General features: G+C 41.7%; 1 protein-coding gene across 4 annotated transcripts in view; it reads left to right on the top strand.

Moving 5' to 3' along the window:
* FBXO25 (F-box protein 25) overlaps positions 1-16,192 on the top strand; it is a 55,990-nt gene that overhangs the window by 13,942 nt on the left and 25,856 nt on the right. For all 4 annotated transcript variants that reach the window (XM_075997300.1, XM_075997298.1, XM_075997299.1 and 1 more), the window contains exons 3-5: positions 6,919-7,022; positions 8,419-8,468; positions 11,744-11,836. In XM_075997300.1, coding sequence (XP_075853415.1) covers positions 6,919-7,022; positions 8,419-8,468; positions 11,744-11,836 — 247 coding nt within the window. The remainder of the gene's footprint in view (positions 1-6,918; positions 7,023-8,418; positions 8,469-11,743; positions 11,837-16,192) is intronic.

Here is a 16,192-nt window from a genome sequence, read left to right as displayed (position 1 = left end):
TGGTGAATTCCCTCAGTCTTTGCTTATCTGAGAATGTCTTGATTTCTCCTTCATACACAGAACTTAGTTTTGCAGGGAATAAGATTCTAGGCTGGGCATTGTTTTGTTTCAGAAGAGTGAGAATGGGGCCCCAGTCTCTCTTTGCTTGTAAAGTCTCATTAGAGAAGTCTGGTGTTATTCGAATTGGCTTTCCCTCGTATGTTACTTGCTTTTTTCATCTTACAGCTTTTAGAAGGGCCTCTTTAATTGATATTTTGGTCAGTCTGATGACTGCATGTCATGACATCTTCCTGTTTGCATTGAATCTCCCAGGGGTCCTCTGAGCTTCTTGAACTTGCATATCGAGATTTTGAGCAAGGCCTGGGAAATTTTCCTCTATTATATCTTGAAATAGCATGTCCAACCCTGGAATGTTTTCTTCTTCCCTTTCTGATAACCCTAGACACTCACATTAGGTTTATTCACATAATCCCACATCTCTTATAGGCTTTGCTCTTTTCTCTTGTTTCTCTGCTCTATCTCTGTGACTTATTTAATTGGAAGGTGTTTTGGTCAATCTCTGAGATTCTTTCTTCTGATTGGTCTACCCTGTTATTGAGGCTTTCCACTGTATTTTGTAGTTCCCTGAATTGATTCTTCATTTCTAGGAGTTCGTTTTCTTCATTGTATCAATTTCTTTAGTGAATTTTTGTTCCAGGTCCTGGAGGCTTTTTGTGGTTTCTTTGTGTTGGTTATTGTGTTGTTCTTGTAGGTCGTTGAATTTTCTTATGATCTACATTCGAAATTCCTCTTCTGTCATTTTGGTTGCCTGATTTTGGTTGGTGTCCGTTTCTAAGGGGCTGGTGCTCCTCTTTGGGGGTGTGTTTTCCATTTGGTTCTTCATATTTCCTGAGTTCCTTCGCTGATTTCTTCCCATGTCGATCAGTTGTTGTTTCTTTCCTTTAGTTTTTTGTTCGGGTATTATACGCTTTGTTTAGTTTCTGAGCCAGGATGTGGTGTCTATGGGTGAGATTCGACCACTCCCTGTATGATGAGTCAGTAGGTGCCGTGAAAAGGGTGTGCAGGATGCCGTCCCTGTCAGTAGGTGGCGCTTGCTTGGAGGAACAGGCTACACTGCTGTTTTTGTGTCCTGTTATCAGCTCTTATTCCTCTAGAGAGGCACTCTAGTGCCTGAGGTGGTTGGTGGCACCCTGGGACTTCCAGGTGTGTCTTTCTCCCCCTCAGTGAGGGCTGGTCTGGAAGTGAGTCTGGGAGGAGCTGGGTTGGGTAAGCTTGCCCTCAGGCATCACCAGTGTCCGTTAGCAGGGGTCAAAATTCTGTTCTCTGCTTCTAGGAAAAGCTGTCAAGGAGGGGCTGGAATGGCCCTGCTCAGTCAGAAAGTCTGCGTGTGGGGGTGGGGCTGTCTGAGACTTGCAGTCTGGAGCTGGCCTCGCTTCTTTCCACCCTCCCCAACTCCACGGCTACTCCTGGGCCTCTGCCAGCAGGCCAGACCTCACGCCACTGGGCCTCCCCTGGCTGTGATGCCGGTGGGGAAGTTCCCTGCACAGGAACGCCACCTGGGCTGGGCTCATGGCCTCCCTTTGGGAGGAGGGTTGCCCTCTAGGACGCTGATCTGAAGGCACACACAACCTCAGTAGGCTGTTCACTGTATCCCTTCTGTGCCCTGGGCAATGCGAGACCTGGGTACACGGGATCTGGTCTGCAGGTCTGACCTCTGTGTCCCAGAGTTCAAACTATATCCCCACCAGGGAGAGGAGTGCCAGTCCCAATTCACCCACGCGGAGGCCAAGCTGGGTCAATGTCTCTCAGCCTCAGGGTCTGCCTCGTTCTCCTGGGATCACCGTGCCAGCAGCACCTGGGAGGGCTGGCAGGTAGGGAGCTCACAGCCCTCAGCTGTAGGGCCCCAAAAGGAAATGTCCTGTTCCCTGGAGGTGCTTCCGGCTGATGGCTATTTTGTCTCTCTTGGCAGCCGCGGATAAGTTCGGGGGAGGGGAGAATGAGGCAGTATGGCGCCTGCCGCGTGGCTCGGGTCTGTGCACAGGGAAGTGTCCTGCGGGAGTTGGGAGCCTGGTGCTACCTCCGCTAAAGTCTTATCGCTCACTGGTGGTGGCTGTCTCTGGGCTGGTGTCCGCAGGTCTCTCTACCTGCTGGGGAGCCCACCAGCCGTACGAGATGCAAGGGAGGGAAAAGTTAACGGGGGCTTCACCTATCCTTGCCGGTGGTCTCCAGGCTGCTCCGGAGGTCTCTGCTTCCAGTTCTCCTCTGCAACCTCCTCCTGTGGAGTTTCCTGTGGTTTCAGGTACCCCTCCTTCTGACCCTCGTCCAATGTATGGTCGTCTTCTTGCTTCTTTCTTCTAATTTCTGCTAGAATCTGTCTTTTCTGCAGAGATACTCTGTCTGGCAGTGTTTCTTGTCCGCCATCTTGATTCACCTCCTTATGGCCTTATCTATTTTTCAAGTCCTTGCAAAGCTGCATAAGTTGTAGTTTGAGACTTGCCCACCTAGAAGGTTTGTGTGAAGAAGCAAGCTATTTAGCTAAAGAGTGAGGCTAGTAGGTTGTCTATTATCTACACGTAGATGCTCCTTTCTTTTTTTTATTTAAAACATTTAATCTTCACAATAATCATATAGGTATCATTATAGCTGAGGAACTTGAGGAAATTAGAAGATACCGGTTTTTGGCTTGTGTCAGAGACATCATAATGGTGGCTCATACAAGACAGATATTTATTTGTCGCCTGTGAAAGCCTGATGGGTATAGTGAGTTTGTTTGGTAATGTCCTGTTGCTATGCCGTCATCTACACAGTCCAGGGGGTGTATCACTTACCACCTCTGTATCCCAGCTGTAGGGTAGGTGAGATTTACCCTGTACTTTCATGGCATGGCTCGGAAGTTGCGCATTATGTGGCCCACACCTCCTCAATTAGCGCGGTAGCCGTGTGGAGGCTGGGGGTTGTAGTCTTGTCTTCTGTGTAGCCACATGTCCAGATAAAAAGCCAGGATTACATGAGCACAGGAGCAGAACAGGTGGCTATGGGGTGAAAACTGAAATTTCTATTGGTGTTTGAGAATTTGGACGATAAGGAAGGTCTCAAGACTCTTCCTTCTGGAATACCCTGGGTCGTGTCATTGATTTTATTGTATATTCTTATTTGACACTTGAATAATTATTAATTGTGTTTCATGGACCATGTGTTTTTTCTGACAGAGGTTTAGTAGCTTTGTACCAGAGACTGGTTTCAAAGTATTTGAAACAAATTAATTTTATATTTTAGTTATAGTGAAGATAACACATAATATATGTTAAACTTACATGGTGGCAGCTCTCTGCCATTTTGAGATTTATTTAATATTGATCACTGTAAAATTTACTTAATTACTTATGCTATTGCTATTGGACAATTAATGTTACACATTTATATTTTCTAGGTATTTTTTATTGTCTTACAATTTTTATAGCAAATTATTTAAATTTAAAGGTGGTTGAGTATATCTAGAAATGTTAGTCGTCCCACATTTACACTTAATAGTGGCCACTATTAAACTTGGAGATTCTTTTTTTTTTTAATTATTTAACATTTATTTTATACTTTTTTTACATAGCCCTGGAACAATATTATACATGTAAACTTTGAGATTCTTAAGGCCACTGTTTTAGGATGGAGAAATAGGTTATAAAAGTGTCAGTTTACAAAAAACTATAATGCTTGAAATACAAGTGTTACTATTACTTCTACATTAAGAAATCTGCATTTCTGTCTTTTATGTATTATCTTCCCACATTTTAAATGTCTGAGAATTGATTTTTCCACATACACATAGAAAATTAGAGAACACAGTTCTTAGTATGAGAACCCCCGCGCCTCTGCCTCCCCCACCCCTCCCTGCAGACCTGCTGCCTTGCAGTAGACAGCCCTGCTAGCAGAAGTTGCTCACCCTGGGACAAGGTCCAGGTGTCTTCCCTGAGACCAAAAGCGCTATGATGGCAACCCACTGTGGGGTGAAGGGAGGATCCAGGGACCCTCTCTTCACTGGTCTACCTCGTTCGCCCCGTCTTCCTCCAACTTCTCTCTGTTCCTGCCACGATCAAATCCAAACCAGTGGCTGTTGGTGACCTAGTACTGCAGCAGACGTCTCACATGTCCTCCTTTCCCTGGAAGCGAAAGCCAGTTAAATTCAAACTGAAAATTGATAAGAAGGATAATGCTATATGTAACCACCATTTTAAATCACTGTGTTAAATGGTCTGATTTTCCTCCCAATTCTTTGGCTTAAAGTGGGCTTTTTAAACCTAGAAAAAGTATTATAGTAAAAGTAATCAAGGTAATTAAGATTCTGACTGTGTTAATATTCTTTTTTATAAATGGGCATGAACATGGAGGGCCTTTATCCCTCTGCTTACCTCATTTCATGATTAAAAGTTCGCAGAAGGTAGGGAAGAAATTGTGTAATTCAACACGGCTGATCTGGGGGCAGCCAGCCAATTTGGACTCTGAATCTTGATTCAGATGCTCTTTGAAGCAACATTCATGATATTATTGAGGTTTATGATGATGGAACAAATGTTAAATCCTGTTTTAAGTGCTTAGGTCTCCATTTGAAAGATGTCATGTGTTAGAACTCACAAAGTGTCTTACTACAGAGCACAGTTTGACATACAAAGGATCTGTCTTGAACCTCGTCTGAGGAAGTGTGTTTCATAAGCTGTTGGTGCAGCTGAGCAGGTGGGCCAGCTGTGTGAAGACTGGAGAGGGGGACCAGGTGAGAGGCGAAGCGTGCCTGCTGGACAGTCTGCAGCTGGGCAGAGGGCTGGGAGCAGGAACACAGTGAGTTACAGGTCGACTAGACATTTTGAGGTTTGGGCTGGGAAACAGTGTTCAGTAAGTAATCTGGCTTGATTTTCTGTCCATGGGAGTGTTGCTGCCATAGAGGTTTGTGTCAGATGACAGAAATTGTGTGATTTGCACAAAGATATTGAAGGAGAGTGTCTAGATACTGTATATGTCTAAGAGTTTCTAGGTTTCCTCTCAGATTTCAGTGTTACTAGGAACCTGTTACCTATTAGCGCTGTTGAGATATACTAGAAGTTACTGTCATTTGTGAAGCTGGCATTTGATAAGGGAGTGTGTAGCCAGGCGTCCTCAAACTACAGCCTGCGTGCCACATGCGGGTGTTTTTGCCCGTTTGTTTTTTTACTTCAAAATAAGATGTGCAGTGTGCATAGGAATTTGTTTATAGTTTTTTTAAAACTATAGTCCAGCCCTCCAACGGTCTGAGGGACAGTGAACTAGCCCCATGTTTAAAAAGTTTGAGGACCCCTGTGTAGTCACACACAGCATGTTGAGCTCTGCCTGGGAGTGGTGCTTCTTGGGGTCTTTCCTTTCCAATTACTTTATTAAGCCTTTTTGTTGCATTATTTTTATTTACACCTGATTAAACATTGTTTGCTGTCCAAATTGGAGTGTTTCAAGGTTTGTCCTGCTCCCTCCTCTTTGTGCTATTTCAGACTCCTTTGCTCTGCTCTGACTTTTGGGTCCCTACGTACCTTCTTCCCCATCTCTTCAAAACAGGTTTTGAGTAGAAGAGAGATTTCCTCAGGCTCCTGTTTTCACAGCATCATTCTAGGTGTTGTGTCAGAAATGGGCCTGTGGGCAGGGTCTGAGTCAGTTTGGCGTGTCCTCAGATGTCTCCCCTCTCAAGCACGCCAGATGGGGTGCCAGTGATGCCCGTCTCCCTGGACTGCACTCAGCAGGCTGTCCTTGCTTCTCCTTCCATGTCCTATTTTCATTTCTCCAGACACTTTCTGGAGAACCATGTATTTCTGCTTTTCCTTCGATATGTTTGTGATTTAGTTGGAAAAGCCTTTTGAGAATAGAAAGCTTCTGCATAAACCAGTATGGGATGAAATGTAAGATGCAGCATGAACACATTTCCACACGCTGGTGTTACTCAGTGCATGCCGCAAAGCAGGACATCTGTGTTTTTTTCAAATGCACCTTTGTTGTCTCCATGGTTTATAACTCCTGCCAGTGCTGTTTAAGTCTGTTCTGACAGAAATAGTCACTTGGCAAACTCAGATGTTTTTATTAAAAGTAAATACTGATGAATGGAAAGGGGCTTGTATACAATTTTCTTGTCAAAGAACTGTGACAGGGCAGTAAGCACTTTTAGTTTCTTGGTTTTGAGTATTATTCCCATAGGCCCAGCCGGCAGCTTGTTATCAGTGTGTCAAAAAATAAAAATTTTGCTCATCTTTAGTTTCGAGGATCTGTTTATGGGGTTTTTTTGGTGTGTGTTTTTAAGGTGTTCAAGTTGGTTAGTTATTACCTTATTTCATAAAAAAAATATTGGAAAACCTTTTAATTAAGTGTATTTTAATGGAAAAAAATGTTTTACTTCACCTAGTTTTAGTTAAGTGCCTTAACAGCATATTTGGTAGATGATTAGTAAAATGTTCAGTGCAGTAATAATAAATCTTTAAAAATAAAGTTGAGTCTTTATTCAACACTGGATCAGGGATGCAGCAAGTCATTTGTATCGGGTATTATACTGCCACTAACTTTTTTCCAGGGTTTTTATTATAGTTTTCTAAAAATAATCTCTGTGTTTTAATAAAGCATTTGACACTTCCTTGGTTGAGCATATCAAGATCCTTGGGAAAGTCTAAAACATGTTCTTCCCTATCGGGTTTAGCATTCTCAAAAGAACCAGAATACACATCAGATTTTTCAAAACAAAAAAATGTCCTTTGTAATTTTGTGTCTGTGAAAATTAACTAGAACTTTCTGAATTTAACATGATTTTTATTTTGTTCTCCTGAATTGCAAACCAAATATTTATTGCATTCTCTTACAAAAGAAAAGCCAAATGAAGATCTCCCTGAAAAAATATTTTAATAGGATATATTTTTGTTTTAGTATCTTAAATAGTGAAGATGAAGAAATATTCAATGATGAGGAGCAAGAATATGCATCCAAAAAAAGGAAAAAGGACCATTTTAGAAATGACACAAATGCTCAAAGTAAGATTATTTTCATTAATGATTTTGTGATATTTTGTTGAATATGTTGAAATACTAAATTGCTTTAGAAGGGCTATTTTATGAAATAAAAGATGACACAGAAGTGTAAACAGCAGCACAGTATCATCCAGGGCTGCCCACTGAGTCGGCGACGACACTTTTTGTAGCTTAACCACTTTAGCTGGTGAGATGTGAGATGGCAGAGCCCACAGAGCAGCCCAGGCCTGCAGTGATGGAGTCACAGTCACCATTCGGTCCACTTCTGAGCAGCGAGGCCACACGGGGCATCCTCACTGGTCCAGCCTTGGGACATGGTCAGAGCACTGGTGTAGGATGCTGGAAGCTGCAGCTGGGCGGGAGGTGGGAAGGCTGGAGGTGACACTCGGGCACTGCCTCAGGCACAACCTCGAGTCTCCAAGACAAGCCCAAATGTAGAGTGGCCAGGGTGCTGGAGGATAGACCCCAGGAGATGCCTGAAACTACATAGAGTACCCAGCCCTCACGTGCTGTTTGTGTCTACAGACACACCTGTGGTAAAGTTTAATCTGTAAGTTAAACATAGGAAGAGATTAACGACTACCGATAATAAAAAGAACAGTTATGACAACATGCCAACATCACTGCTCTTGCACTTTGGGGCCGTCGTGAAGTAGAATAAGGATGACCTGAACACAAACACTGCGACACTTCCACAGGCAGTCACTGCCACAACTCTGGTGGCTCCTGAGTGACCATTGGGCGGGCAGCATAGACAGTGTGGTCCACCATAGGGAGGAGTCTCCTCCTGGGCTGGGCAAAGCAGGATGGCGGTGTCAGATGTCATCATGCTACTCAGAATGGCACACAATTTAAAACTTAGGAGTTCTTTTCTGTAATTTTCCATTTAATATTTTCAGACCATGAAAACTGAAACTGCAGAATTAAGGCCATGGCTAAGGGGGGACTACTGTAGGAAGAATATGGGGTCACGTGATAAAGGTAGCTATCGTGACTCTGGAAGCTCTGGGATTTGAGTTAGGTAAAAAATATGTTTCTATGGAGTGTCATGTGGAGCAATAGAAGAATAGAACTTTTTAGGATACATAAGAATTTATTAATAACTTAATTGCATTTTTTGTAATCATTTATGTTTTCATATAACTCCAGTCATTAATAATACTAGTTTTCTTCCAAGTTACTAGGCCTTGGCACTGTCTTAAATCATTTTTCATGCGAAGGTGTTTCAGTACCTCTTAAGCTGATGCTAGGAAACAAGCAGTTCTGTTTGCATTTAACCAAGTAATAGCATCTCTTGCACAGTAAGTCAGATAGTTTTGTTAACATGTCCAATTATTGAAATTCCTTTAAAATCTTCATTTTGAAATGATTTTAAAAACAAAATTAATTTTTATTCTAGGTTTTTATCGTGAAAAATGGATCTATGTCCATAAAGAAAGCACAAAAGAAGTAAGTATTCTATTGTAAATAAAAGTGTATCTTGGGCCGGGTGCTGTGGCTCACGCCTGTAATCCTAGCTCTTGGGAGGCCGAGGCGGGCAGATTGCTCAAGGTCAGGAGTTCAAAACCAGCCTGAGCAAGAGCGAGACCCCGTCTCTACTATAAATAGAAAGAAATTAATTGGCCAACTGATATATATATAAAAAATTAGCCGGGCATGGTGGCGCATGCCTGTAGTCCCAGCTACTCGGGAGGCTGAGGCAGCAGGATCACTGGAGCCCAGGAGTTTGAGGTTGCTGTGAGCTAGGCTGACGCCACGGCACTCACTCTAGCCTGGACAACAAAGCGAGACTCTGTCTCAAAAAAAAAAAAAAAAAAAGTGTATCTTGGATTGTTTCTGTTAAATGTGTAGTCACATTAAATAAATATGTAAAGTGACACAATAAATTATTTATTTTATGATATTAAATCTACGGTTCGATTCACATTCTAACCGATGAAAGCACAGGAGGAGCTTTGGAAGCAGCGATTATCAATCCTTTGTGCAGTTTGTGTGTGGTATGTGTGCTTGTGTGTGTGTGGTTGTGTGGTGTGCATGCCATTGTGTGTATGTGATGTGTCCATGGTGGGTGTGTGCCTGTGCAGTGTGTAGTGTGTGTGGCTCCTGTCCCCTGGTGTGTACCTGCATCAGCAGGGGGTTGGGGGGCAAGGCGGCTATCGCAAACTGCACATGGAATCCTGTGACGCTGCATTGTGTTCTCTGGGTGCTGCTGGGATGTCCCCTGCCAGTGTGCTGGGGTTAAGGCATCAGGAGCCCTCACTCGTGTGGAGAGTGGCTGCTGAGCTTAGGGACCGTGGCTGCATGTGTGTAGAGTGGCCTAGCCTCTCCATGCTGCTCTTTGGCCAAGTTGGCTCAAGCTCTTTTAGAGCCGTGAAACAAGCCGGTTCCCTGGAAGAGCTTTCCTGTTTCTCTACTTAGCTTCAGGGAGGCTTGGCTCCTTTTAAAGTCCTAGAACTCTGCATTTGCTGTATTGTGCAGCAGTTGGGGGGTGTGATTCATGGAACGATTGTTTATTGTATGCTATTTTAGGGCACGTTAAATATTCTGGAAACATGCATAGTGGATGTTCTGAAACTGGCCCAGCTCCTAATAAGACCTACCCATAAAATAAGCCCTAGCAGGATTTCTAAGCATTTGCGCAATAGAAGCCCTACCCCCGAAATAAACCCTAGTGATGAGCGTGGCTACCCAGCGCATCTGCACAACCCATGCATTTCATCGTGGAGCGGTAAAGAAGATGAGCAGCCCTTCTCATCTGCCCCATGATAGCTCTGTTGCTCGGCATGAGAGATCAGGGCCAATGGTTCTAAAGCAAATAGAGTCGCAAGAAATTCAGGATGGAATTTGGGGTTTAGAGAGTTATGATGATGTTCCAGAAGAAGACAACTTAACTATGTTTGAATAAATGTAGATTGTTGGACCGTACTTTAAAAAAATAACACATCCCCTGAAAATAAGCCCTAGGGTGTCTTCTTGATGAAAAATAAATACAAGGCCCTGTCTTATTTTCAGGGAAACACGGTAGAAGTTTAAAGATTAGATCCTGAGAAAGAAAACTTTCTCAACTTATTTGGTGATGGTTAATGGGTGTAAAGCTGTGCTGACTCTGCCATGCTATTAGAATATTGTTTGACAGAACATAACATAGATGGTGAAAGACAAAGCTGAGAGCTTACGAAAGACCATTAAGGATTTCATCTGCTGCGTGTTATACGCTTAGGACAGAGCAGAGAATACCATTTGAGCCAGCACAAAACCAGAGGGGAGTTCATCATGAGGCTGAGGGGCGTTCCCTGGATCCTGGGAATGGCTGGGACTGGACCAGTGCTAGGAACTGGAGTGGTGTGTTGCTGCATCTCATCCTGCGACTTCACCAGGTGTCTGCTGTGGCCTTGTGGCTTCCCAGGTTGCGTATTGTGGTTCAGACACACTTTGTGGTCCTCTCTATAAATCAGATTTAATTTCCTTTTGTGAGTGGGTGGCTACCTCGGAAAGGTATCTGCATCATCGTTTAGAATTGCTTGAGAAGAGAAAGAAAGCAGAGATGGCGGCTGTGAAGGTTTCCAGTTGTAATCTCTCTCTAACAGATTTTCCTCCCCCAGCTCCCAGGAAGTACCCTGCCCGCTGTGCAGGGCTTCAGGGTATGATCTGTACCTAACAGACTTCTCACTCCAGCTGCTGCGAAAATGTCTCATGTGTAGTAGCAGACACTCAGTTACATATTTGAATGTGGATTTGTGCACACTTTAGGATGGTGCTTGGGATTTGGGTGCATGACCACTGAGCCTCTGCAGCGTGTCTATCACTCGAGGCTAGGGTGTCGTTGCTCTCTCCACTTCCTCTAAACCTTGCCAGGCCATCTGTTTGAGACTTGAGAAGTCACCTCGTGTTTTCCATTATTGTTCTCCAGTGTATCTATCCCCACAAATTTGAATTGAAAATATATTTATGTATTTTAAGTATTTCAAATACAGATGATGGAAATGGAGTTTAAAATGACTCCTAAAACCTAATGTGTAAAGATGTACAAACCAATATAGAATATAGGGTATGTTGTTGAAGAAAAACATCTAAAATTGAATAGCAGTGTTTGCAGTACTGAAAATAAGTTGTTTGATTTTATTCTATTGACTCTTGGACCTGTGGGTCTAATTACCAGCTTCTTGGGTGTTCTGGGTACCCACACCCATGCTCCCAGCCTGGGAGCTGCCTGTGGTCACGTCCCATGCTTGCCTGCAGCCATCTACTTCAGCACTGTTTCTCTCGGGGATGCTTTCCTCTTGCCCAGGTGCCTCTCCAGGCCTTGAGCCTTTGTGGGTGAGCATACTTCCAGCCCAAAGCACACACCTCCCCACATAGAAATCCTGTGTTTCAACTATACGTGAATAACACCTGCATCCTTATAATATGTTGAACAGGTGACTGGTGTATTGTATTTTATAACCTAGAATATATCCAGTGTTTTAATTTGATAAATAATTTTCTTTGTCATGACATCAGTAGCGGTGTAAAAAATGTCAGTTCATAGTGTCTGGAATATACATAAAGGGCTTAAATTTAGCATTGCTATAACTTTACTGTGCTCTTGTCTAAATCTGAAATCAATCTTCAGCATAAAAAAAATGTCCTTTGCAAAAATTAAAAATGTACAGTCTAATTGGCATTAACTGTCAGTTCTTTTTGGCTAATTAACTAATTTTAACTGCTTTGTGTTCCTTTCCCAGAGGCATGGCTATTGTACCTTGGGAGAAGCCTTTAATCGGTTAGACTTCTCAAGTGCAATTCAGGATATCCGAAGGTTCAATTATGTGGTCAAAGTAAGTGATTTATTCCAAATCTACCTTAAGGGCTCTATAGATAACTATATTTTGGAGATTGTAAGTTTACAATGTTTCAAGATGCTTTTGGCAGCTGCATAAAGGTACACCTGCTTATTATGTAGGAAATCAAAAAGGGGAATGGGTTCAGGAGAAAATGTTGAGAACTGAGGATTTCCCAGTGTTGGGGTCATGGGTGGTGGGGCCTCCAGGTGTGCCCTCACCTGCCTGTGTCTCTGTGTTGCAGAGGGATCATGCCACAGGCCTGTGCACAGCAGCAGAGGTGGAATGTTCATGGGGTCTGCACCTGATGATTTCGCATGTATTAACCTGCATGGTTTTCACAGAGAATGAGCGGTGTTTCATAGAGGAAGAACTAGCTAATAGAAAAGAAAGGGTTTTGTACAAAATAGAACTCCACAAAGGCCTCATTGCATTAATGATTTCTTTTTAGGAGAAGTTTTTTATCTTGGGCTATATTCAAAAAGAAAGCTCTTATTTGTATGAAGAGTAATTACTGTGTGGTTTATGCAGCAGGAGGCTAGAGCATTCCAGGAGGGGCTCTTGGGAATAGCAGGGGCTGCTGTCCCTCTTCCTCAAGAAAAATATCTGTCTAGTAGATTCTCTTATGGTGATTTTTTGTTGTTTTCTAGATATTTTACAAATTGTTTGTATTAATATATTATCTGATGAAAGTTGGTTTAGTTTTTTTTTTTTTTTTTTTTTGAGTGATTTGGTTGTTTTGTTGTTTTTTTTTTTTTCCGGCATATTATGGGGGTACAGACTTTAAGGTTTCAGTAAATGCCCATTTCCCCCCTTCCCCCCACAAGTCTGAGTCTCCATCATGACCAACCCCCAGATGGTGCACATCTCACTCATTATGTATGTATATACCCGCCCCCCTCCCACCTGCCCAATACCCTATTACTGTAGTACCTGTGTGACCACTTAGGTGCTGTTCAGTTAATACCAATTTGCTGGTGAGTATATGTGGTGCTTGTTTTTTCACTCTTGGGAAACTTCACTTAATAGTATGGGTTCCAGCTCTAACCAGGAAAATATAAGATGTGCTATGTCACCATTGTTTCTTAGAGCTGAATAGTACTCCATGGTATACATATACCACATTTTATTAATCCATTCTTGGATTGATGGACACTTGGGCTGTTTCCACAGCCTTGCAATTATGAATTGTGCTGCTATAAACATTTGAGTGCAGGTGTCCTTTTTGTAGAGTGTCATTGGATCTTTTGGGGAGATGCCCAGCAATGGGATTGCTGGATCAAATGGTAGAATCACTTGTATGGCTTTAAGATATCTCCATATTGCTTTCCACAGAGGTTGAACTAGTTTGCAGTCCCACCAGCAGTGTAGGAGTGTTCCTCTCTCTCCGCAACCACGCCAGCATTTATTGTTTGAAGATTTTTTGATAAAGGCCATTCACACTGGGGTTAAGTGATATCTCATTGTGGTTTTGATTTGCATTTCCCTGATAATTAGAGATGTTGAGCATTTTTTCATATGTTTGTTGGCCATTCTTCTGTCTTCTTCAGAAAAGTTTCTGTTCAAGTCCTTTGCCCACTTTTTAATGGGGTTATTTGATTTTTTCTTCCTGATTTTCGTGAGTTCTAAGTATATTCTAGTTATCAGTCCCTTATCGGATGCATAGGATGCAAAAATTTTCTCCCATTCTGTAGGTTGTCTGTTTACTTTCATGACTTTCTTTGGCTGTGCAGAAGCTTTGTAGTTTGATCATGTCCCATTTATTTATTTTTGTTGCTGCTGTGATTGCCTTTGGGGACTTCTTCATAAACTCTTTGCCCAGGCCGATGTCTAGGAGAGTGTTTCCAACTTTTTCCTCTGGGGTTCTAATAGTTTCATACCTTAGGTTTAAGTCTGTTATCCAGCGTGAGTTGGTTTTTGTGAGAGGTGAAAGGTGTGGGTCCTGTTTTAGCCTTCTACAGGTGGCTATCCAGTTTTCCCAGCACCATTTATTGAAAAGGGATTCTTTTCCCCAGCGTATATTTTTGTCTGCTTTGTCAAAGATTAGATGGCTATATTAGGATGGTTTTATATCAGGATTCTCACATCTGTTCCACTGGTCAATATTCCTATTTTTGTGCCAATACTATATTGATTTAATTACTACAGCTTTGTAGTATAGTTTGATATCTGGCATATTAATGCCTCCCATTTTGTTTTTGTTGCTTAAAATTGCTTTTGATTCTACTTCAAGTTCTCCCCAAAAAGAAAAAAGTAAAAAAAAATAAAAATATAAAAAAAAAAAAAAAAAAAGAATTGCTTTTGATATTCGGGGTCTTCTTTGGTTCCATATGGAGCGTAAAATTATTTTTTCTATATCTGTGAAGAATGCTGATGGAATTTCAATAGGTACTGCATTGAATCTGTAGATCAGTTTAGGTAGTATAGACATTTTGATGATGTTGAGTCTGCCGATCCACGAGCATGGTATGGATTTCCATCTGTTTACATCCTCTGCTATTTCCTTCCTCAGTGTTTCATAGTTCTCCCTGTAGAGGTCTTTTACGTCCTTGGTTAAGTATATTCCTAGGTACTTTAATTTTTTTGTTGCTATTGTGAAGGGAATTGAGTCTTTGATTTGGTTCTCAATTAGATTGTTGTTGGCGTATATGAATGGCTCTGATTTCTGTGTATTGATTTTGTATCCTGAGACTTTACTAAATTCATTGATCAGTTCCAGGAGTTTCTTGGTTGAATCTTTGGGGTTTTCTAGATACAATATCATATCATCAGCAAACAGTGAAAGTTTGATCTCTTCTGCCCCTACTTGGATACCTTTGATTCCATTTTCCTGTCTGATTGCTGTAGCCAAGGCTTCCAGCACTATGTTGAACAGAAGTGGAGATAGTGGGCAGCCTTGTCTGGTTCCAGTTCTAAGTGGGAATGATTTCAATTTTTCCCCATTCAGTATGATGCTGGCTATGGGTCTGTCATATATGGCTTGTATCATTTTTAGGTATGTCCCTTCTATGCCTATTTTCTTAAGTGTTCGTATCATGAAAGGGTGTTGAATTTTGTCAAAAGCTTTTTCTGCATCTATTGAAAGAATCATGTGGTCTTTGTTTTTGCTTCTGTTTATGTGGTGAATTGCATTTATAGATTTACGTATGTTGAACCATCCCTGCATCCCTGGGATGAAGCCCACTTGGTCATGGTGGATTATTTTTTTGATAAGTGTCTGGATTCGGTTAGCTAAGATTTTGTTGAAAATTTTTGCATCTATATTCATTAGGGATATTGGTCTGTAGTTTTCTTTTTTTGTTGCATCCTTTCCTGGTTTTGGTATCAGAGTAATATTCGCTTCATAAAAGGTGTCGGGGAGGTTTCCGTTCTTCTCGATGTTGTGGAATAGTTTCTGCAAGATAGGTACTAGTTCTTCTTTGTAAGTGAGGTCAAATTCGGGTGTGAAGCCATCTGGACCGGGACTTTTCTTTTTAGGGAGATTTTTAATTGCTGTTTCTATTTCAACTGTTGAGATTGGTCTGTTCAGGGAATCAATTTCTTCCTGGTTGAGCCTAGGGAGGCTGTGTGTTTCTAGAAATTTGTCCATTTCCTCCACATTTTCCAGTTTGTGTGCATAAAGATTTTTGTAGTATTCACAAATTGTATCTTTTATCTCTTTGGGATCAGTTGTGATATCTCCTTTTTTATTCCTGATGGAGCTTATTAGAGATTTCTCTTTTCTGCTTTCCGTTACCTTAGCCAATGGTGTGTCAATTTTGTTTATTTTTTCAAAGAACCAACTTTTTGTTTTATTAATCTCCTGAATAGCTTCCCTGTTTTCAATTTCGTTTAGTTCTGATTTGATTTTGTTGATTTCACTTCTTCTGCTGGGTTTGGGGTTGGTCTGTTCTTCTTTTTCCAGCTCTTTGAGTTGCTTCATTAGATGGTCTATTTGTGATCTTCTTGTCTTTTGGTTATATAGGCATTTATGGAGATAAACTTTCCTCTCAGAACTGCTTTAGCTGTGTCCCAGAGGAGTTGATAACTTGTCTCTCCATTGTCGTTTTCTTCATAGAACTTTTTTATTTCCGTCTTGATTTCTTCATTTACGAAGTGATCATTTAGTAGGAGGTTGTTTAATTTCCACGTTTTTGTGTAGAAATGTGAGTTTCTGTTAGGGTTGATTTCTAGTTTTATTCCACTGTGATCTGAGAAGGTACATGGTATGATTTCTATTTTTTTAAATTTCTTGAGATTTTCTTTGTGTCCTAGGATATGGTCAATCTTAGAGAATGTCCCGTGAGCTGATGAGAAGAACATATATTCAGTGGATTTTGGGTAGAATGTTCTGTAAATGTCAGTCAGACCCAA

This window comes from Microcebus murinus, chromosome 24 (genome assembly GCF_040939455.1).
Source record: "Microcebus murinus isolate Inina chromosome 24, M.murinus_Inina_mat1.0, whole genome shotgun sequence".
Lineage (NCBI taxonomy): Eukaryota > Metazoa > Chordata > Mammalia > Primates > Cheirogaleidae > Microcebus > Microcebus murinus.
Note: the sequence above shows the minus strand (reverse complement) of the source record. Positions and strands in the feature narration are given on the sequence as shown.